Raw genomic sequence first — 21,799 nt, forward strand, 5'->3', positions numbered from 1 at the left:
AGTTAGAGTTATTTTAATTAAAGTTGTCTGTAATAATATTGAAATAAAAGTATTTTTTAAAAATATAATGTACCTTTTTATTTTTTTTAAAAAACAAATGGTCTTTTTAGTGAAATGAAAATAAAAGGGTCCTTTTGATTTTTTTTTACCAAATAATATTGTCCGCCTCTTCCACGTTCTGGTCCATACAAAGCCGCAAGCGAACTAGAGGAAATCGATCTTCCAATGGACTCGCAGTAGAATCGCAAATCCAACCACCGCTCAGCTCCAATGGCGTTCGCTCTCTCTTCCGCCTCCTTCCTCGTCGCTCCCTCCAGACCCACCTCCTCCCCCTCCTCTCCTTCCTCCGTCGGCGCCTGCCGCACCACTCACTTCCGCTCCCTCTCCCTCTCCCTCCGCCCTCCCCGCCGCAAGAAGCCCCGCTGGCGTCGCGCCGCCGATGGATTCTCCAGATTCGTCATCGCCTCCTCCGACTACTACTCCACACTTGGAGTGCCCAAGTCTGCCGGCATCAAGGAGATCAAGGCCGCCTACCGAAGATTGGCTCGTCAGGTACTCCTTTCTCCTTGTGGTTTTTGATGTTTATGGTCTATCCTATTGCCTCGTCATTCTGGGTATGAAGAATTTGGAACAAAAATTGTTGTTGTTGTTTTTTTCATCACTACAATCCCTCAAAATTGTTGCTTATCCTGGCGTTGTTGGGACTGTTTCCGTGGTATTTGTGTGTTAGAATCGGCAAATGTAAATGTCCTGTAACAAAGTATTCCATCTGAAATTAGAGTACTCGAGCAACTGGTTCATGGAATTGGAGGGCTCCTTGATAGATGCCATTTAGATTGTTTAGTCGTGTGTTCCTCATGGTTTTGTAACTAACTTCACCTAAACCCAAAGCGTTCCACTTCTTCTCTATTTTCTTGGAGAAAACAAACCATGAAGATGCGCAAATACCAAAGTAGCCACTATGAGTAGTCTTTTTGATTTACTTTTAATTCAAGTCGAAGGATTTATGCTTTCTAACAGTCTGCATTACTCTAATCTTTTGTTTCTCATTCTACCCTTATATTCTTATAACTATTATAATAATTATCATATGAGCAGTTTTGGTGGAGCTCTACTTACCTTTCTCTCTCAAAAATTAATTGCCTCTTCAAGGATTTCTTGCCTTTTATAAGTTCATATAGCTTGATTTGTCCATTCGACCACAACTTATTATTAGAATCTAGTGCTTCCTTCTCATATGTTTCACAAATTCATGCATATGGTATTTTACTATATTAATGTGAACATAACAATATTTGAAGATTATATGAACTTCATAAAAATTTGGTTTACTTGAAAGTGTAAATTCATATATCATGTATAGCCAATGATCTTTTCTTATTCGGTCGAATCATAACCTTGGCTTCAGTCTTCTATTGCAGACATTCATGGATATTTATTACTCTTTGGGACACCAAAATTTGTATGGATCATTAGATTTATCTGTGCTTATGTGAGCCTTGCTCACGTAGTAAGTCCAGGATAGCATGCTATCTACATTATGTTTTCTAAAGGCTTAAAACACTTTTAAGATCATATCAAATATACATATTTGCAGATTTTACAGATTCACACAATAAAAATATTGATGTTATTCAGTAGTATGTTTGGAGAAGTTATTTGATCATGCTTAGCAAAATTCACTTGTGAATCCTTTATGCCTCATCCACAACAGTGTGCTGATTTTTTTTGGTTTGTTATGTTTAGTATCACCCTGATGTCAATAAACAAGCTGGAGCAACAGAAAAATTCAAAGAAATAAGCACTGCTTATGAGGTACTTTTTATTACTCGAGTTTATTTAATTTTTGGTATACTCTTGTTACTTCTTTAGTTTTTTTACCTATATTTGAAACCTTATGATGACTTTTTTCAACCATGCTTCTAGTATATCTATCATTATATCAATCAACATGTAATTTAACATTATGATTATTAATACTAATTCTGATACTCCTAATATTTCCTCTCATGCTGTAGTGCAAATACTATATATGTCCAATTTGTATACCTATGAATTGTATCAGATCCTTCACAAATTTGGTCTGGATTTTGCAATTCGCTATTATAAAATCCTGTCATTTACTTATATAAGTATGTTATGTTTTAACAGTTTAGTTATAATATGGTTTTCTTTTCCCTCTTCATGGTATTGCTTATGTGTTTAAAAGGTGCTGTCAGATGATAAAAAGAGGGCTTTGTATGACCAATATGGTGAAGCTGGAGTGAAGAGCGGGGTAGGTGGTTCAACTGGAGCATACACGGTAATGAGTTGTGACTATGATTTCATTCTTACCTATCCACAATATACAATTTGTAGCCAAGGGATTTATGCCAGCATTCAAATAATTTGTGGTGATGATAACTTTGCCGACGATCACTAAAAGTATTTAGATATATGAAGTGAAATTATTAAATATTTTTCATCTCTTCCCTTACTCGCAGACCAATCCTTTTGACCTATTTGAGACCTTTTTTGGTGCGAGCATGGGTGGTTTCTCTGGTATGGATCAAACTACATTTAGAACACGTAGACGTGGTGCTGCTACAAAGGGAGAAGATCTACGGTAAGCTACATTAAAGATATTATGACAATTTTCTTGTTTTGAAATTATAATTCTAGCATTTTTTTAGTTATGCTTCATGCTAGTGCATTTGACTTTGGACTAATTCTTGAACCTAAGATAATGTGTTCAGGTTAATAAAGATGTATTTGTTACTAGCTCTTATGTATTGTCATTTAGCACATGCAGTAAGAGAACTCATTTGTCTTGGATTAAGTTTTTAGATTCAATTATTTACTATGCTACACAGCTTTATATTGATTTATGGTTCTACCTCAATCCTTATCAGATTCATCCAGCTACCCACATTTATAAGAAAAAGAGATTGCATTACAGAGTTATTAACTGATACTTGGAATATTCTTAGGTATGACATAACTTTGGAGTTTTCAGAGGCTATCTTTGGAGCAGAAAAGGAAATTGTATTGTCTCATTTGGAGACGTGTGATATCTGCACTGGTACGGGATCGAAACTTGGCTCCAAGATGAGAATATGCTCAACTTGTGGTGGTAGAGGTCAAGTAATGCGAACTGAGCAAACACCCTTTGGAATGTTCTCCCAGGTTTGCAAGTACCTTTTTATCATATAGTTGTTTCTGCTGATTAGTGCACATTTGGTTGGGCGCAATCCAACGACTTTTAGATAGATGGGACTCACATAGTTTGATGGTAACATGGTGAATCTAATAACTTTAGGGAAATCAGAACTTTATGTGATAAATAATGAAAATTTGGGAAATGGAATTAAGAATCTGTGAAACATCATAGTAACTGCATTTGAAAATTTTGGTCTCAATTACAAAATATGGTTAAGAAATTCAAAAGTTGTGATGTTGTATTAGCATGTAATAGTGGATTGTTGTTTTAATTAACTCTTATTTAGTTAAGCAAAGCAAGAGGCACATGGGAAGTGATGCTAACTCCAGATCTCTTTATATTGTTCAGTGATGATGGACCTACTCTTGGTTCAGCTTCTGGCCTTCTGCTGTAGTATTAGGGCACATATTTTGACTATGCATTTATGATATGACATTTTATAGGGACCATTGATTGGCCTTACTTCAAATGAATTTTAGCTTACAGAAAGTCATAAACAATAACAACAATGATAAGTCATGTTAGTCTCAATTATGAGTCTATCGTACATGCTACTGCAGTTTTCTTGTATGCAACTATGTGTGAAGCTCATTGCATGAAAGCTAATGTCCTTTGCACTAAGTTTCTGCTCCTCCCTAGGTTTCCGTTTGTCCATCTTGTGGGGGAGAAGGTGAAATTATTTCAGAATACTGCCAGAAGTGTGCTGGGGAAGGACGCATACGCGTTAGAAAGGATATCAATGTAAAAGTCCCACCAGGTGTTAGCAAAGGCAGTACTCTTCGTGTAAGGGGTGAAGGTGATGCAGGACCAAAAGGGTATCGGAATCTATTTACCAGGATTAATTTATGTATTCTTCATTTGTTTGAAAATTTTGTGTCTGATTCTTCCTTAGTTCAGATATCTGTATCCTTCATATCTAAAGTGTGATGGTCCGCAGAGAAGGAAAATGGTTCCTCTCTGCCTGAATCTAAGACAGGTAACTAGGGGAGAACACCTCGAAATTGGTGCTTTCCTCTCTCTGTCATGGTAAATGGGCTTTTAAGATATTAAAAGTACAGCGTATGTGCTTCTATGGACAACAATCATCCGGGGTTTGGTATTAGTTCAACTCATACATCAGCTATCATTCTTACTAGGTTCTTGGCCCAATAGTGTAATCAGAAACTTAAGAATCTAGCTCTCATGGGATCAAAATTTGAAGTAAACTTAAGTTCCTTTGTTCCTGTCATTCACCTTGAATCCAAACAATCTAATTGAATTGTGCAACAAGTGTAATCAGACCGACCATGCTATGATGTTAAGTGATCATTTATCTAATTTTGAGTAAAAACAGAGAGGATATTTACACCTGCTTTTAGTTCAATTTTCTGAATCATATAATGTGCTGAAAGCTCATAGATGATGAAATAAGTTTAGTACTAACTATGTTGAAAGATGATTTGTAGATTTCATAGTTTTACGATTCAAATCAATGAGGAACAATAAGAGGGGAAGAGGGATGGCTAGAAAAATGAACACAATTAATAGATATTTAAATGATATTGCAATTTCTAGAAAAAAAAGACCAAATTTAAAAAGGATTACGACTATTGGTTGAAACTTCTTGTTGTTATTATTTAAAGGCACTCCCCTCTTATCTTCTTATAGTGTGGTTTGACCAAGCTCATTCAGCTTTTAGGAAGTATGAAACCAATAGCTTTCATGCATGAATCTGACTAAAATGATATTGATCAGATCTGTGTTACTGGAGACTATGGCTCTTGAATAATTTCAGGTTGAACGAGTGACTGTTATGGCAGGTTTTACATTAGCCTTATTGTGGGTACATTAAAGTGAGCCTTAGTCAAACTACATGTTTTGCATTAGCTGAAGTTGTACATGGAATATGTCATAGATGCATTTATTCCAGACAACAATTTGCTCCCAAGCACACCACTTTTTCTCCAGCCACTTTTTCTCCAGGGTAGTGTTAAATTGTTCTTACACATTGATTTTGATTTTCTGACATGGTAACTAACTATACTGCACTATTTTCTATTAGAATTGGCTAATGGCTAACATGTTGCACTTTTGTTGTTTTAAGGGGTCCACCTGGTGATCTTTATGTATTCCTGGACATTGAAGAAATTCCTGAAATTCAACGGGATGGCATTAACTTATCCTCAATTGTTATTATTAATTACATTGAAGCTATCTTAGGGACAACTGTTAAGGTGATGCCTGAACTTCTTTTTTAATTTTTATTTTACTATTGCTAGAGAAATTGGACCAAGTTCAAATGCATCACTGTCGCTCAATAAAATGATTACCTTCTCTTAGAAAATCTAGTGCACATTTATGTCTAATGAATTGTCTAGGTGATGAAAGGGAAATGAGAAAGGTTGCATTAGAATTGTGTGCACTGAAACTTCTAATGCAAGGGCTTGTCATAGTTTCCATTTTAAATGGTCATGTTAAGTACTGACTATGAAGGGGAGTCTTGGTACAATGATTAAATTATTGTCGTGTAACCTAGAAGTCACGGGTTTGAGTCTCATAAACAACCTCTTGGAAAACAAGGTAAGACTGCGTACAATAGGCCTTTCCTCGGGACCCCACGTTGGCAGGAGCTTCGTGCACCAGGTTGCCCTTTTTATGTTAGGTACGGACTATACAAAGACTTGAACTCCACTTAGATTTGCTCACTTTGTGTTCTTTTTTGGTTTCATGATCAAAATGAGGCATTATTGCTTCAGGCAGGGAAGTGTGTGTTACTCATGCCTACAAGTTTGTTCTATTGTTCCTGCCAACTGGCTTTTCCTGGTCATCATGGACTGCTTCATGGAAATCAGCCAAACTCAGTGGATGCTCCTCTTGTCTTTGTCTTGCTTTGTAACACCTCACTTAAGTCTTGTGAAACTGGTCGGCTAATGAGTTTATACAGCTTAAATGAGTGAGTTATTATTAATTTGGACCTAAGTATGTAAGATTAGTGGTTGGGATTCTCAAGTTAATGGACAAGCTCTCCTTGGGCGCTTCATGACATTGTATCAGAGCTACATTTTATCCTCTCCTCAAAAACTGACCTATACCTATTAATACCCAAGTACTCACTGAAGTATTCTACAAGTCAGAACCTCTCTCTCGTAACTGATAATATTTAGGCTTGGTCTTGGTTTTTTAGGTGCATGATTAATTGCAATTTCCATTAAATACTTTCTTTTTGAGAATTAGAATGGTTTGCCATACTATTTGAAGGCAGAATAAAGTATTTCATCCACATAGTTTGCATTAGAAAGAAACAATTTTGAATAGGAATCCTCAAGGACAATGAAAGACATTAAGATAAAGAAAGGAAAATTGGAAAGATATGCTGATGAAAAGTAACAGATTGATCAATACAGATTTGAAAAGTTCCCCATGGAAAGATTATTCTGCAGTGCAAGTATGCTGATGAGAATCCCAACTGATCTTTGAGATTGTGTTAAAGATTTGATTCAGTATCAGTTATCCCAAATTAAATTATTAGGAAAATTTCAAACTACTGATTAGGTCTATGTTGTAATATTCCTCTCATGGCCAATCTGATCTAAGTTTAGAATTGTGAGTGCAACCAGAAAACGTGAAGATGGCACAGGAATAAGCCAACTAGGGGAGATCAATTGATTAGACAAGGACACATAAATTAAGAATAACAAGGACAAGCTAGGTTTGAGGTTTTAGTATTTGTGAAAGTCTTCTCTCCTTAGTTCTTTCTCATAGTTCAATGTCATAAATGTCTGATTTTTTGAAAACATGCATTGACAGGTCAAGACAGTTGATGGGATTAGTGAACTTCAGATACCTCCTGGTACTCAACCTGGTGATGTGGTTGTTCTAGCAAAAAGAGGTGTTCCTAAGTTAAACAAGTCATCAATACGCGGTGATCATTTATTCAATATCAAAGTAACTATACCAAATCGTATCAGGTTGACCATTTCTTCTATCAGCTACATTGCCATTATATCGTGTTTGAAAAAGCTGCCTCTGGTATTTGAAATGTGGTGTTTTGTCCTATATACATCCACATGCTGCATGTCATTTGTTTCACTTTGCTCGTGTGTATGTGAAACATCTTCATCATAGAAGGTTTTCCAACTGATGAACTATATTACACACTTTGTCAACATACAATACTCTTGTTAATGAGCTACAGTCAAGTTCATGCTCTCAGTGACATAATGTAAACATACAGATGTCATTTGAACTTGGTGCTGACACTTAAGAAAACTACGACAGTAATAGGCCATGAGTCCTAACTATTCGGCTTGACTACACGAATCTTACCCAATTGATTGACTAATATGGATAAAGTCCATGCTCATAAGATTTTTGACATGGTATTGTTCCAGTGGCATGAAGCGACCTTCAGTTGTTTTGACTTTGGTTTTGGGATCATCATGGTCATCTTTTAAAACTAATTTTCTAAGCATTTAATCTCATGATCTACATTGCTTTTTTTCCCCCAATATTTTGTCGAAATCAAATATATCAAATTACTGGTTTTGGATGAGCAGTCTTCTTGTTCTGTCCTCATGTATTTCTTATATACACTTCTGTATATGTCAGCAGTGGAAAGGAACGAGAGTTGCTTGAAGAACTTGCATCTTTGAGCAGTAATTCCGTCCCCCGCGCAAGCTCTCGCTCAAATATAAAAACACAGAGTAAGATCAAATTTTTTTTTAAATTATATTGCTGCTTGATATCTGTTAAAACTAATTTAGGTAAACGTAAGAAGTTTGAGTTTCTGAATTTGATGTTAGATATAAGAAAGAATTCACCAATACTTTTATCTGCCATAGTTGCTTATTGTGAGTATTGAGTTGGAAATGATTTATGCTTCTATGGACAATCCTGATGTCCTTTCTTGCAGTTGACACAACAAAAAGCCAAACAACTACAGAGGCTCGGGATTCGGAGAAAGAGCAATCAAGTCAAAATGACTTTTGGCAGCCGCTAAAGGACTTTGTCGGGTATGTCTTTGTCTCTATAAGAAAGCTAAGAACAATTTTTATATGCTTAGGTCCTTTGATATCAACATCCACAATTCCCTTTGTACTTTTAGTTAATTTTTGCTATTTTTCTTTCTTAATCTCATCGACTTTATATTTCAAAGATTGTGATGAGCTCAGGGTTAGGTAATTCCATCAGCACCATTTTATCGCCATTTCTTTCTCATTTTTCTCATCGAGTTTACGAGGCCAGGCCTAGATAATTCCATCCTACCATTTTCTTGCCCATTTCATTCCTACTTTTCTCCTCCAAAACCTTTTCTATAAGCTCTTCATATAGCTTACAATTTCATTTTTCAGCATGCGTTTTTCTTTCTCAGGATCTAGCTGTCGTATTTTATTTAAGGGCAAAAATCACAAGGGTGCCTCTTACTATCCTTTTCATCAAAAGGATATTTATTTTTTAAAAAAAAACGTCAAAACAACATCCAACATATTTCTCATTTAAAAAATACCTTTATTTGTAAGAGTTGCGCCGTAGTTCTATAATGTGTTAAAGTAAATTGGCTTAATACTTTTTTTTTTTGTTTAATTTGATCAAAATTACTTTTATATCAAAATACTCTTTACCAATTTTATCAAACTTGATCAAAATTGCATTAACTTGGTCAAAATCATTTTAAAATTGTTGTACCAGCTATGTTGTAGCTACTACAATAGTTTTAAAACAATTATGACCAAGTTAGTAAAGAATATTCTGATTAATGGTGCATACTTTGTGCACGTTAATTTTGATTAAATTGGAGCAATTTTGCTCTATGTTGTAGTAGCTACATCGTATCTCTTATAACAACTTGAGTATTTTTTTTGGATGAAAAATATGATGGGGTACTATTTTGACTTTAAAATTTTAAAATGATTGCCCTTTTGATGAAAACAATGATAAAGGGCACCTTTTTTATTTTGATTTTTGCCCTTTACTTAATGTCCTATCTCAATTATACATTCTCTCATTTAGTTAGTATCATCTATCAATTTACTCTTCCTCTTCCTTTCTTTTCACTTTCAACATAGTGATAATGTTTATTCGCAATTTTGTTTATTTTGATTTAATTACAAATATTGCTCCCTCTTTGATCAATAATTTCAACACATGCACCCTTCAACATTTCGAGGGTACAAATCATGTCGTAATGTTAGACAAGAACCAACACTAGGTTAAGTAACAAATCTTGTTTAAAATTTGAATTCCATCCAAATTTTTGTTGATTATATTTCGGCCTCATTAGTTAGTTTGGCTAGTATTTTTCTACCCAGTTGTTGCGACTACAAAAGTTGATACCGACAAAGTCATAATGTTAGGATACTCCGGGAGCTAAAGGAGAGTGATTAGCTCCAATCGCTTTGTCTTGTTGATTTGTTGCAGTGGAAAAACTCGAAACAATGCTAACACTTAGATTTACTTGGTATCCACCTTCTTGAGTTGACTAATTCAAGGATCCACACAGTGCACACACTCCACTATGAAAAACACTTCTTCTCAGAAACAATTCGGAGGTGGAGAAACATCGTACAAACTCACAACAAGAAACTACAACAAGAAAATGAATACCCAATACAATAAACACCTAACTTAATCTCTTGTAGCTTGTAGATGCCTCTTGATGGTGAAAAATGCAACAAGACTTGTTCTCCTAAACACCCAAGAACTAGCAACCAAAATGTGGGTAAGTGTTGCCTTCAAACCTTCATGAAAACCTTTTGCTAGGGTTCACTCGACGCCTCTAATGGATTAAGCTTTTCCCTAATCGATTGTCACGTCAGACAACCGTTCAAACACTTGCAAAATGACTCTTTTTATGAACCCTAATCGATTAGTGAGTCATCCCAATCGATTCAGAGAGTCTTAATCGATTACCCAATCAATTTAGAAACTCTTTGTTTGCTCGTGAAAATGCCTTAATCGATTAGCCCAATCGATTAAGCCTCTTAATCGATTGCCTCAATCGATTCTTCCTTCTTGCAAGAAAACACTACCTAATTGATTGACCCAATCGATTAGCAATGGCTGGTCAATCGATTCAGCCATTATTTTTGTGATTTCTCTTCGCGAAGCTCCCAATCGATTAGGAATCCATCCTAATCGATTGGAGCGGCCTTAATTGATTATCTCAATCAATTAGACTCAGCTCAATCGATTACCTAGCCCTAACTTGCTTGATCTAAGTCTAGGGTTCCCTTATCCAACATTCAGTTAACTGTGACCTGTTAGGACTTCCTCTCATGTCAACTTCTCCTTGGACTTCCAATCACCAAGTGCGGTCATCCTTGATCCACTTGAATTTTCCTCTTGCCTAACCTCAGTTAAGACTCTTCCTTGCCAACGTGTGGTCCTCCTTGACCCACTTGGACTTTCCTTTGCTTAACCGCAGTTAGAACTTTCCTTTGTCAATGTGCGGTGCACCTTGACCCACTTGGATTTTCCTTTGCCTAACTCTCAAGTTAGGGTTTTCCTTTGTCAACGTGCAGTCCTCCTTGACCCACTTGGATTTTCCTTTGCCTAACCGCAGTTAGGACTTTCCTTTGCCTCGAGTTAGGACTTTGCCTTGCCTAACCTCCAGTTAAGACTTTGCTTTGCCTAACCTTCAATTAGAACTTTGCCCTTAACTCTTGAGTTAAGCCTTTACCTTGTCTAACCTCCAATTAGGGTTGTTCAGTTAAGTATCCCGTCCTCCATGACCTGTTGATTCTCATCTCACATATCGTCAAAAATCCGGTGAGTCTTACTTATTTGACCTCTTCTCACATATTATCCAAATATCAAAATTCAAACTTGAACCCACTCGAGCTTAGTCGAACTGGTCAACCTTGACCCGAGGATGATTGCACCAATAATTTCCCAACAATCTCCCCCTTTTTTATTTTTGACAATATGTTTAAGTTAGGCTAACCCATTAATGAGAGTTTCTAATTTAAACCCTATAGTTTTCTCCCCCATTGACACACATCAAAAACTCTCTCGAGAGTCTCAAAGGGAATCCAATGAAAGTTTCATACATTTCATTGTATCGTATGCTCACCCTTGAACATTTATCGTATGCTCACCCTTGAGCATTTATCCATAACAATGAAGGTTCTCAACCTTCATTGTCTCCTTATCCTTAAAAAAATAAAATCTAAATCATGCCTTTAAAGAAAACATCTCCCTTAAAATATAGACCAAACTTCTATCATTGCACTAACAATAATTTAGAGTTCCTAACCCTTTAGGAAACCCAAAATTGAAATCAAAACTAAACCTCCTTATTAACTCCAACTTAGTCCCGTTTAACCATTCCTTTCTTATTTTCATCTAGAATATTTCCCTTAAATACTTATTAAAGCACTTTAGAGGGTTAGGGATGATTAACTCGACTAAACGTGACTTAATGAGATCAGACCACTTCAACAAAAATCAGTCTTCTTAATCGATTGGTTTCAGCTACCAATCGATTACAACCTCTCTTAATCGATTAAAGTTGGGATTTAATCGATTATTGTGTGCTAATCTATTGCACTAATCGATTAGTACCTCTTAGTCGATCACTTGATCAATTCCGCGAGCCTCTATGCTCGCAGAAATTCACTCCAATCTATTGCCCTAAACGATTGGAGTGTGATAATCAATTGACCTAGTCGATTACTATAATTGAATTTCTAATTTCGATTTCAGACCGAATTTCAGAAATGCATAAATAATACTACAAAATTCTAAAAATTATAAAACTTGGGTAGACATTAGTTATATCATATACTATCATGGAAAATTAGTTTTATAAGAAAATACCTCTCATTTTCAAAGATTGATACAAAATTGGAAACCATTGAAAACTTCAGTGTTTTACTCTACTTTGTATTCAACTAATCAATGGTGATTCCTAAGATAGACTTCATCAAAGTCTTCCAAAATGATTTTGAAATGTTTTTCAAAACAAATTTCTAACCATGTTCTTTAGGCTAAATGCATATGACTTGTACATTAGCTTTTCCAATCATTGAACTTCATATAATCTATTATTTTGATGATACTAAAACTTCAAAAAGATACACTAAATCAACATCTTGAGTTTTGTTCATCCTCCTAACATTTCACTTGTATTTAATGTGTCTCAAAAGCATATACAAGTCAAACCTATGGTCTTGTGAGATGTAAAAAAGATTTTCCCTAAAACTAAAGGATCATACATTTTTAACTAGGCATTTACACTTTGATCATCCAACTTAGGATGTTAATTGATGTCATGTCCTTAATTAAAAGGAATTAAAATTTATGCATGAAAATAATCATGACATACATTAAATTCATATTTTCAAAGAGAAATCTATTATATCTAAATGATATATGTATGACATGACATGTGATATTTTCCATAACAATATGAATACAAAGGCAATGATGTCATAGCATGGTAATTTTTGCATAAAGAAAAATACCTAGATGTCACACACTCTAAATTCATTTAGGGTGTAGAGAATACACTCTTAGGAACTCAAAACCTATTCATGCTCCTTAGGTGTTCTAGATATTCACTAAGGATAACTTCCCTTAATATCTTTCTAATGACCTTCCTAGACTTCTTAGAAGCCGTAGTCATACTAGTCTCCTCAAAGTCAACTATAGGGACAACCTCTCTTGTAACCTTTGCTTGACTCCTAGACCTAGGTTTAGTTTCATAACCATATGGAACTCTATTGTATGAAGGCACATTTTTCTTAGCTTTTGGCTTGTATCCTAAACCTTTCTTGCTATTGAATGACTCTTGTTTTCCTAAACATAGGTTTTACTTTTTAGACCCTAAGACTTCATTTTTCATTTTCTTAAGGGTCTTCTCTAATTTATCAAGTCTTGACCTTAAATTTTTATTTTCTATCCTTAAATCCTCAAATTTAGACTTTCTATTATTTCCTTGGATATTCTTATTTTTAGGCACATATCTAATTTGTTTTGATTTTTTTGCCTAAACCGTTTTCTACCTTCTTATCCTTGGATAAGGTAGTCTTAGTATGAAAAGATTTATAATTTTCCCTAGATTTTAAATGCTTCATGTTTTTATGATAAATCACATTAAAATGATAGAAATTATTTCTAGTATATTTTTTATCATTTTTTAAATAAGTATCATTAACTAGTGGTATTTTAGTCTTGCCCTCGGAAGCGTCCCTTGATTTGAGCTTCCTCCTTTCTTCTTGGTTGGATTTTTTCCCTTTGGACATTGGTTCCGATAATGCTCCTTTTATTTGCACAAGAAGCACACAATGTGTTCCTTGCCCTATCGTATCATGAGGCCGACTTCTTTTGATTTTTCTTTGGCCTTAGGTGCCACTTGACTATTTTTCTTGGTACTTTGGACACTTGCTCTTGTAGGGTCCATTTTCCATACACTCAAAGTAAATGATATGCTTTTTATTTTTACAAATTGAAATTGTTAAACCTTTAGTAGAAGTTTCTTCTTGTTCCAGTGTCAATGATTGACGCTCTCCCTCAATCCTTGAGGTGGATGCCTCTTCAACTTCATCCTCGGATGTTGAGCACCTCTCAACTTCCGATCCTCATGCACATGAAACAAAGAGTTTCCCTTTTTACCTTTGTCGTTGCATTCGATGAGGATGAGTCTTCATGAAGCTTTGCCAGTTTACTTCATAATTTCTTGGCATCTTGATACTCACTAATTTTGCACAAAATAGAGCTCGACAATTAATTAACCAAAATTTTGGTTACTTTGTTGTTTGCCTCGCACCTCTTGATTTACTCCTCGGTCCATTTTCTCTTTGAGTCTCTTGGAGCTTCAAAGTTCTCCATTAGGACAAATCATTGCTCTATCTCCATCATGAAGTAGTTTTCGACCCTTGATTTCCAAAAACTGAAACTTTCCAATCCAAATGGTGGAGGTACCCGGATTTCGTATCTGAATCTATCTTGGCACTTTATTTTTGAACTTGAGCTCCTTAAATGATAATTTCTTGACTTGTTGAAATTAAGACTTCAATCTTCAAAACTTCTTCTTCCTCTAGTTTGTTGCTCTCTCGGCGATTAGTCCAATAAAGAGCGATCTTGTTCTGATACCACTTGTTAGGACACTCCGGGAGCTAAAGGGGGTGATTAGCTCCAATCACTTCGTCTTGTTGATTTGTTGCATCAGAAAAACTTGAAGCAATGCTAACACCCAGATTTACTTAGTATCCACCTCCCTAAGGTGACTAATCTAAGGATCTACATAGTGCATACACTCCACTATAAAAAACATTTATTCTCATAAACAATCCGGAGGTGAAGAAACCTCGTACAAGTTCACAACAAAAAAATACAAGGAAATGAATACACAATACAATAAATACCTAACTTGATCCCTTGTAGCTTATTGATGCCTCTTGGTGGTGGAAAATGCAACAGCACTTGTTCTCCCAAACACCCAAGAACTGGTGACCAAAATGTGTATGAGCGTTGCCTTCAAACCTTCGCGAAAACCCTTTTCTATAGTTCACTCGACGCCTCTAATCGATTAATTTTTTCCCTAATCGATTGACACGTCAACCAACTCTTTAAACTTACGGAATAGTTTGAACCCTAATTGATTGGTGAGTCATCCCAATCGATTCAGAGAGTCTTAATCGATTACCCAATCGATTCTGAACTCTTTGTTTGCTCGTGAAAAGATCTTAATCGATTAAGTCAATCTTAATCGATTGCCTCAATCGATTCTTTCTTCTCACAACAAAACACTGCCTAATCGATTGATCCAATTGATTAGCAATGGTTGTCTAATTGATTCAACAATTATTTTCGCGATTTCTCTTTGTGAAGCTCCCAATCGATTAGGAATTCATCCTAATCGATCAGAGCGGCGTTAATCGATTATCCCAATCAATTGATTGTCCTAATCGATTGCCTAACCCTAACTTGCTTGATCTAAGTTTAGGGTTCCCTTGTCCAATATTTAGTCAACCGTGACCTGTTAGGACCTCCTCTCGTGCCAACTTCCTGTTGGACTTCCGATCACCAAGTGCGGTCATTCTTGATCCACTTGGATTTTCGTCTTGCCTAACCTCAGTTAGAACTCTTCCTTACCAACATACGGTTCTCCTTGACCCACTTGGACTTTCCTTTGCCTAACCGCAGTTAAGAATTTCCTTTGCCAACGTGCAGTTCTCCTTGACCTGCTTGGACTTTCCTTTGCCTAACTCTCGAGTTAGGGCTTTCCTTTGCCAACGTGAAGTTTTCCTTGACCCACTTGGACTTTCCTTTGTTTAACCGTAGTTAGAACTTTCCTTTGCCTAACCCTTGAGTTATAACTTTACGGACTTTCTTTTGCCTAACCCTCGAGTTAGGACTTTACGAACTTTCCTTTGCCTAACCCTCGAGTTAGGACTTTACTTTGTCTAACCTCTTGTTAGGATTTTGTCCTTGCCTAACCCTCGAGTTAAGACTTTACCTTGCCTAGCCTCTAGTTAGGACTTTGTCCTTGCCTAACCCTTGAGTTATGACTTTATCTTGTCTAATCTCCAGTTAAGACTTTCCAATCAACTATCTAGTCCTCAATGACCTACTTAACTCTCATCTCACATATCATCAAATATCCGGTCAACTTTGACCTATTTGACCTTTTCTCATATATTGTCCAAACATCAAAATTCAAACTCGAGCCCATTTGAGATTAGTCAAACTGGTCAACTTTTATCCGATGAAGATGATTGCACCAACAATCTCTCAACAATTAGTTGGTCTATTTGAATCTTAACTTTTTGCTATGGGATCAAAAAAACATAAGGCAGTTTCAAAGCTCCCCTCAATGTGTGATATATGCACCTCCTCAATTGCTTGTCCTCTTTTCATTTCCACATCGCTCGTCTTATAGTATATGAACATTCCTTTAGGCAGTTTGAGTTTCGTAAGTTTCAATCTCTGATGTTCGTTCATCAAAGTCGGTTGAACTTGGATCCGGACAAACAATCAATTCACGAGTATTATGAGTTGAAAGTTTGTATATGTATTTAGACTTTATATATCTTTTCCCCCATTATCGACCAACTTAAGTTTGCATGTCTTGATAACTTCATGTTTAAGTGGATCACATACATCGCAGGTCTGTTGCTAATGGAGCGCTTAAATGGCTAAAAGACAATCTTTGATCCGACACTGCTCTTTGTTTTCGCTCGATCCAGTTCCCACAATCTACTCGAGGCTAAGGCTTGTCATGGCTGCCATCCTCATTTACTCATCGAGACCCTAGTTGTTGTTGATGATGGTCATCATCATGTGACAAGGATAGATTGGTTGGGGGCATCTATGTCGAGTTCTTTACCTTTCGTCCCATGATTTTGCGATCATAGATACTTCCATGTACAGCAAGATATCCATGATATCGACAACAAGCTGATTGCTACACTTTGTAATTCGAATCGAGCGACCCAGCCCAACGGAGGAGGTAAATAAATGATTCTTTTTCATTCACTTGGCTTCTCATTTGGCTTCTTATGGAACTATCTAAGTGATACTTCAAATCTCCAATAATCAGCTTGATAATATCTAAACAATTAAACTTAAGTCAAATTCGAACTAAACTTAAACTTATAAAAAAAAAACTGAAACCAAATTTGAACACGAATAAATTTATTTTAGTTGACTTAATTTGATTACTTTAAGAAACAATCTCCAATAACTCACCTCGCTCATTTTTATTAATTTTTGTAATATTTTTTTTATGAAAAAAAAGTGCATTTTAAGAAATAAGATAATTCTTGTGGTGAAAATGAAAACGTCTTCTAAAAACTAAAAGTAGGAGGGCAAAATCGACAATTTTCCTATCCTCGTGATTTGAGTGAGTGAGCGACAGTGAGAGTAGATGTGTGTGTCCGTTATGTATGCGCCTAAAACCTTAACGGTATTACCAAAACACCCCTATCATGTAATTAAATCACTCGAATATAAGGAGGGTGTTTTGGTCTTTTCGCAATGCCCACTGAACTTCCGTCTCCCGTCTTAAAGCCCTAAACTTTTTGGAGATTTGGATAGAATCCCCGACGCCGCCGCCCGCCGCCGCTCGGCACACATTGCGCTCGCTTCAACCGGAATCTCAAGGTAGTTTCTCTATCATCACTTGCCATTTTCGTAATCAGGTATCGAGGCTAATTCTCTGCGCGATTTGGGGCAATTTCGGATGATTTCCATTCGATGATGTCTAACCAAAGGTTTGATTTTTCTGGTGTTTGTTTCACTCCCAACAAGAGATGATAACCTCGTTGGACCTCTCGAGCTTCTTCCATGCGCGCGCCTTCTCCGGTCGAGCCTTCCCTTCGCCATTCTCCTCATGCACTGTGTGTTGTTCGACGGGAAATTCTTCTACGGTAGTGGTTCCTTCTGCTGTTTCTGGACTGGAATCGCCTGAGCGCAAAGCTGTTCGGCTTGGTCTCCCGAGCAAGGGGCGTATGGCTGATGAAACTCTGAATCTTCTTAAGGTGAATTGGGTTCTATTGGGTTATTTATGCTTGTGCTTTTGGTTGATGAGTCTTCTCTGTTCTGTGATTTGTTCGCTTTATCAGAATTGTCAGCTTTCTGTGAGGCAACTTAATCCACGACAGTATATAGCTGACATTCCTCAGGTATTTCTCTTTTGTTGCTGTCATTTCCTTATTACCTAGACGTTGTATGCACAATAGCAGCAATGTGTTGGTGTCATGAGCAAGCTCGGTGTTTGACTTGGTAATAACTTGTTTATGTGTGTTCAATATACACAAAGTCAATTAAATGAACAAGCTTAATAACTCATTAAACCAAATGAACAAACATGAACACATGAATTCAAGTAGTTAATGTTTATGAACAAAAATTATGAATTTTTCAAACAATGTCCATGAACATAGTTTGTGAATCATGTTCATCAATAAAGCTTTTATTAAACTTATAAATAAACAAAGAAACTCTCTAAATGAGCAAATAAGTTTGTAATATCAAACTCACTAACCAACCAAACAAAATTAAAAATGTAAAAGTTTCATATAATTCAACAAATTCGAATTGAGAGCTCGATAACATCTAAACAACCCAAGTTTAAGTCAAGCTTAAACTCATACAAAAGAAACCAAATCAAGCTTGAACAACCGTTTTAAACGGTTTTGTTTATTTTAAATTTAGCTTGGCTTGACTCGACTCGACTCGGTTACCTTATTAAACAAACTTGAAAAACACAAAGCTTGGCTTGACTTGGCTTGAATGATGAAAATGACAAATCAATTAATGTTATCAAGCAAACTAATTAACAATAGTTAAACTTGTAAATAATTGACAAAGGTCCTAGGTGTAATGTATTGAATAGCCTTGTTGTCTAAATGGCCTTATGGGGATCACATTGCCATTGGCTGATTATTCTTGACTAATAAAATCATAACATATATTTCAATTTGATGGTGGTAAAATAATTGCAAATAAATATATGCGACAGGTTTATGACTTGCATGTCTAAAATATTTAGTATTAAAAAATTTCAAATCGATATTTTGATTGTTAAGATTATGTAAGTATGGGAAATTGCTAATGCTATAGTCACTTACATATCCTTGAGCAATTCTTAACTAAACAATGAGGATGTTGTGGATGTTTAGTGACATTTCTTATCAAAGATTTGATGGCCCTCTTCGATTTACTCCTTCAAATTGTCATTTTTGCAACATGGATGTTGCTTACTTTTCTCATGACTAGTATTGTTCTCTATAACCTATCTATAACTTATAAGTTTCCATATAAGTTGACTGTTCCTAGAATATGTCTCATTTGATGCATATGAGTTTTTTTTCAGCTCTCGAACCTGGAGGTGTGGTTTCAGCGACCTAAAGATATAGTTCGTAAAATAAAGTCAGGCGATTTGGATCTTGGTATTGTAGGTTACGACATTGTTTGTGAATGTGGTGAGGTAATTATCAGAGATCACCCTTATCGAGAAGTACTTTGTTTCTTTTGTTCACTAATGACCAGATGCTTTTTAGAGGCTTTTCTCTTTTAGTTGTGATTTTCAGAAGGGTATATATCTGTAAGAAGATATGTAATTCAAGTACTACGAATTTGCAGGGGAGCAATGATTTAATTGTGGTTCATGAGGCACTCGGTTTTGGTGCCTGTCGTCTATCAATTGCGGTATGTATTCCCTGTGCAGGTTTTCCAAAGGAAATCTTTTGAGTTTCGATTGATTAAAAATTTCTGCTACACAGATACCGCAATATGGAATATTTGAAAAAATACATTCCCTATATGAGTTATCAAAAATGCCTCAATGGACCAAGGAAAGGCCGCTACGGGTAGAATCTGGATTCTCATATGTACGTGATCACCAAGCCTTTTTCTTTTCACATTCATTTTACTAGGTGCTTATCATCAAGTTCTCAAAATCTCTGTGACAGCTAGGACAAAAGTTCTTTAAGGAAAGAGGTTTCGAGCATGTCAAGTTCCAACGCTCCGAGGGAGCACTCGAGGCTTATCCAGCTGTAAGTATCATCATCAGACCCTTTATTCTAATTTGAGGGTTAGATAGTATCACGCCGAACAATTTTTGACAAGTGTCTTTGATAATGGTAGAATCAAATTTTGTAAAGTAAATAAAAAAAGTTTTTCATTATGATGAATTTAGCTACACCTGCTAAAATCTTTCACTAATATATTTAGTGGACTATATCAATTATTTATCGTAAGGAAATATCAACACTACTCATAAAGTTGTCTTCTCCACAGTAGAATATATTGATATCTTGATTTGAGTTATAGTGAGTCAACTTTTTGTTCTATTGATTTATTTTGTGTAGTGCTATATTTTGTTGACAAATCTATAACATGAACATCTAATGAACAGATTCAATATTATTTTGTTTTTAAAAGATTTGTATATGTTTATATATTCTATTGTTTCAATGAGTTAATGTTTTTTTATTGAAATTTATAATTATTTATGAAAAAATATTATATTATCGATGTGAGCACTCCCGGTGTTCTTTCTATTCCTCCAGATGGGCACAACCGATGCCATTTTAGATCTTGTGAGCAGTGGCACAACACTACGAGAGAACAATTTGAAAGAAATCGAAGGTGGAGTTGTCTTAGAAAGTCAAGTAAGTTTTCAAATTACTAAACAAGGCGAAACTGTTTTTCCCCATGTGGCTTCTGAAGTGACTTCGTTTCATGTTTTGAAGGCTGTGCTTGTTGCAAGCCGGAGATCTTTGAACATGCGCAAGGGTGCACTAGAAATCACCCACGAGATGCTCGAACGACTTGAGGCACATTTAAGGGCTATTGGGGTTGTAACGGTATGCCAAAAGCATTGTTGTTAGTATCATGCTTTATCCTATCCTTTGTGTTCATCTTAGTTTCCTTGATCGAATGGAAGGTCGTTGCGAATATGAGAGGCAACAGCGCAGAGGAAGTGGCAGAGAGAGTTCTTAGCCAACCTTCCTTATCTGGCTTGCAGGTAAACACAATAAGAGTTTTTAGTCCACCCCACTTTTGCTCAATCAACGAGAATTTAGTTAACATAAACATGAATTTTGGTTCATGAAAACAGGGCCCTACGATAAGTCCAGTGTTCTGCAAACGTGACGGCAAGGTCGTAGTGGACTTCTTCGCGATAGTCATATGTGTGCCGCAAAAGGAGCTTTACAAATCTGTTCAGCAACTGCGATCAGTGAGATACTTTGCCTAATATGAAACTAGTTTGATATATTGATATATCTAAACTCTGTAAACTGTTAGTAAATCGACAAACTGGCTGCTTAATTGAATTACCCGAACCTTTCTAGGTCGGCGGCAGTGGAGTCTTGGTATCTGATCTGACATACATTTTTGAGGAAGAAACACCAAGATGGCGCCGACTCCTCTCAGAGCTCGGATTATAAAATGCTTAGGATAAAATGTTGTCATTTTGAATTATTCAAAGTGTGATTGCGAATGCCTCCTTTGAAGTAGACAAAGTAAAGTTTTTCCTAATTAGTCGTGCTCATATCGGTTATCATGGTTCATTTGTTTGTATATGGGAGGTGAATAAGATGTTCTTCTGACGAGTTTGATATTCCATATATGATTCGATAAAAGTTTATCTATGTTTGTTCGATAAAGTTCATGAACAATTTATGATTGGGATAAAGTTTATATATGATTATAAAATGTTTGTTCGATAGGCGTATGTCCTCGCCTCTTCGAGGAAATATTCTTTATTTATTTTTAGTAATTTGACAGTTGATTATAAGTTGATTCACTCAATGTATCTACCATATAATCTGAGAGGAGGATGTGAATAAATTGTTTTCGTATTGAGAGTTTGTAACCTTTGTACATTTGTAGTTGGATAGCAGGGTCCATTGGTTAAAGCTCATCTGTTCCCTTTGGTTTTTATTATCAATTGAATCCAGTAAAGATTCAATTCGATTTTTATTATCAATTGAATCCAGTAAAGATTTTATTAGATAGGAACTTTATTCCTTTAATCCAGTCGAGTCCGATTAGCCATGAAAATGTAGGCTGATGCATTAAGTTCCTAGAATGTGAGCAAGGATCCTCAGGACCAGGATGGTCTATAATATAATTACAGTCGAATTACGAGCATGATTCGATCGTAAT

At 35.9% G+C, this 21,799-nt stretch overlaps 2 protein-coding genes across 4 annotated transcripts; both read left to right on the forward strand.

The window, feature by feature from the left end:
- The first annotated feature begins 177 nt into the window (after window positions 1-177).
- LOC121971349 (chaperone protein DnaJ-like) lies at window positions 178-16,657 on the forward strand. 2 transcript variants are annotated; one of them, XM_042522577.1, is made up of 11 exons: window positions 178-552; window positions 1,747-1,815; window positions 2,210-2,302; window positions 2,484-2,605; window positions 2,970-3,165; window positions 3,839-4,014; window positions 5,283-5,412; window positions 6,986-7,146; window positions 7,787-7,881; window positions 8,091-8,190; window positions 16,290-16,657. In XM_042522577.1, the coding sequence occupies exons 1-11, from the start codon at window positions 271-273 to the stop codon at window positions 16,333-16,335; spliced, it is 1,470 nt and encodes a 489-aa protein (XP_042378511.1). In that variant the 5' UTR covers window positions 178-270; the 3' UTR covers window positions 16,336-16,657. The 2 variants fall into 2 exon arrangements, with proteins under 2 accessions (XP_042378511.1, XP_042378512.1); XM_042522578.1 differs by having other exon boundaries at window positions 7,790-7,881.
- Window positions 16,658-16,804: 147 nt separating this feature from the next.
- Window positions 16,805-21,359, forward strand: LOC121971350 (ATP phosphoribosyltransferase, chloroplastic-like). 2 transcript variants are annotated; one of them, XM_042522580.1, is made up of 12 exons: window positions 16,805-17,322; window positions 17,432-17,661; window positions 17,746-17,805; window positions 18,999-19,112; window positions 19,268-19,333; window positions 19,408-19,515; window positions 19,597-19,680; window positions 20,197-20,298; window positions 20,380-20,493; window positions 20,574-20,654; window positions 20,748-20,867; window positions 20,983-21,359. In XM_042522580.1, exons 2-12 carry the CDS (start codon window positions 17,434-17,436, stop codon window positions 21,076-21,078), a joined length of 1,173 nt encoding a protein of 390 aa, XP_042378514.1. In that variant the 5' UTR covers window positions 16,805-17,322; window positions 17,432-17,433; the 3' UTR covers window positions 21,079-21,359. The 2 variants fall into 2 exon arrangements, with proteins under 2 accessions (XP_042378514.1, XP_042378513.1); XM_042522579.1 differs by having other exon boundaries at window positions 16,805-17,284.
- The last annotated feature ends 440 nt before the right edge of the window (window positions 21,360-21,799 follow it).

This window comes from Zingiber officinale, chromosome 4A (assembly GCF_018446385.1).
Source record: "Zingiber officinale cultivar Zhangliang chromosome 4A, Zo_v1.1, whole genome shotgun sequence".
NCBI classification, from domain to species: Eukaryota; Viridiplantae; Streptophyta; class Magnoliopsida; order Zingiberales; family Zingiberaceae; genus Zingiber; species Zingiber officinale.

Excerpts from the sequence above, each read along its gene's own strand:
- LOC121971349 (XM_042522577.1), top strand. The coding sequence starts at position 271 with ATGGCGTTCGCTCTCTCTTCCGCCTCCTTCCTCGTCGCTCCCTCCAGA. Across the intron at positions 2,606-2,969 it reads ACAAAGGGAGAAGATCTACG|GTATGACATAACTTTGGAGT; the intron begins GTAAGCTACATT and ends GAATATTCTTAG. Across the intron at positions 7,147-7,786 it reads ACTATACCAAATCGTATCAG|CAGTGGAAAGGAACGAGAGT; the intron begins GTTGACCATTTC and ends TGTATATGTCAG.
- LOC121971350 (XM_042522580.1), top strand. The coding sequence starts at position 17,434 with ATGATAACCTCGTTGGACCTCTCGAGCTTCTTCCATGCGCGCGCCTTC. Across the intron at positions 17,806-18,998 it reads ATATAGCTGACATTCCTCAG|CTCTCGAACCTGGAGGTGTG; the intron begins GTATTTCTCTTT and ends GTTTTTTTTCAG. Across the intron at positions 20,299-20,379 it reads GAGTTGTCTTAGAAAGTCAA|GCTGTGCTTGTTGCAAGCCG; the intron begins GTAAGTTTTCAA and ends CATGTTTTGAAG.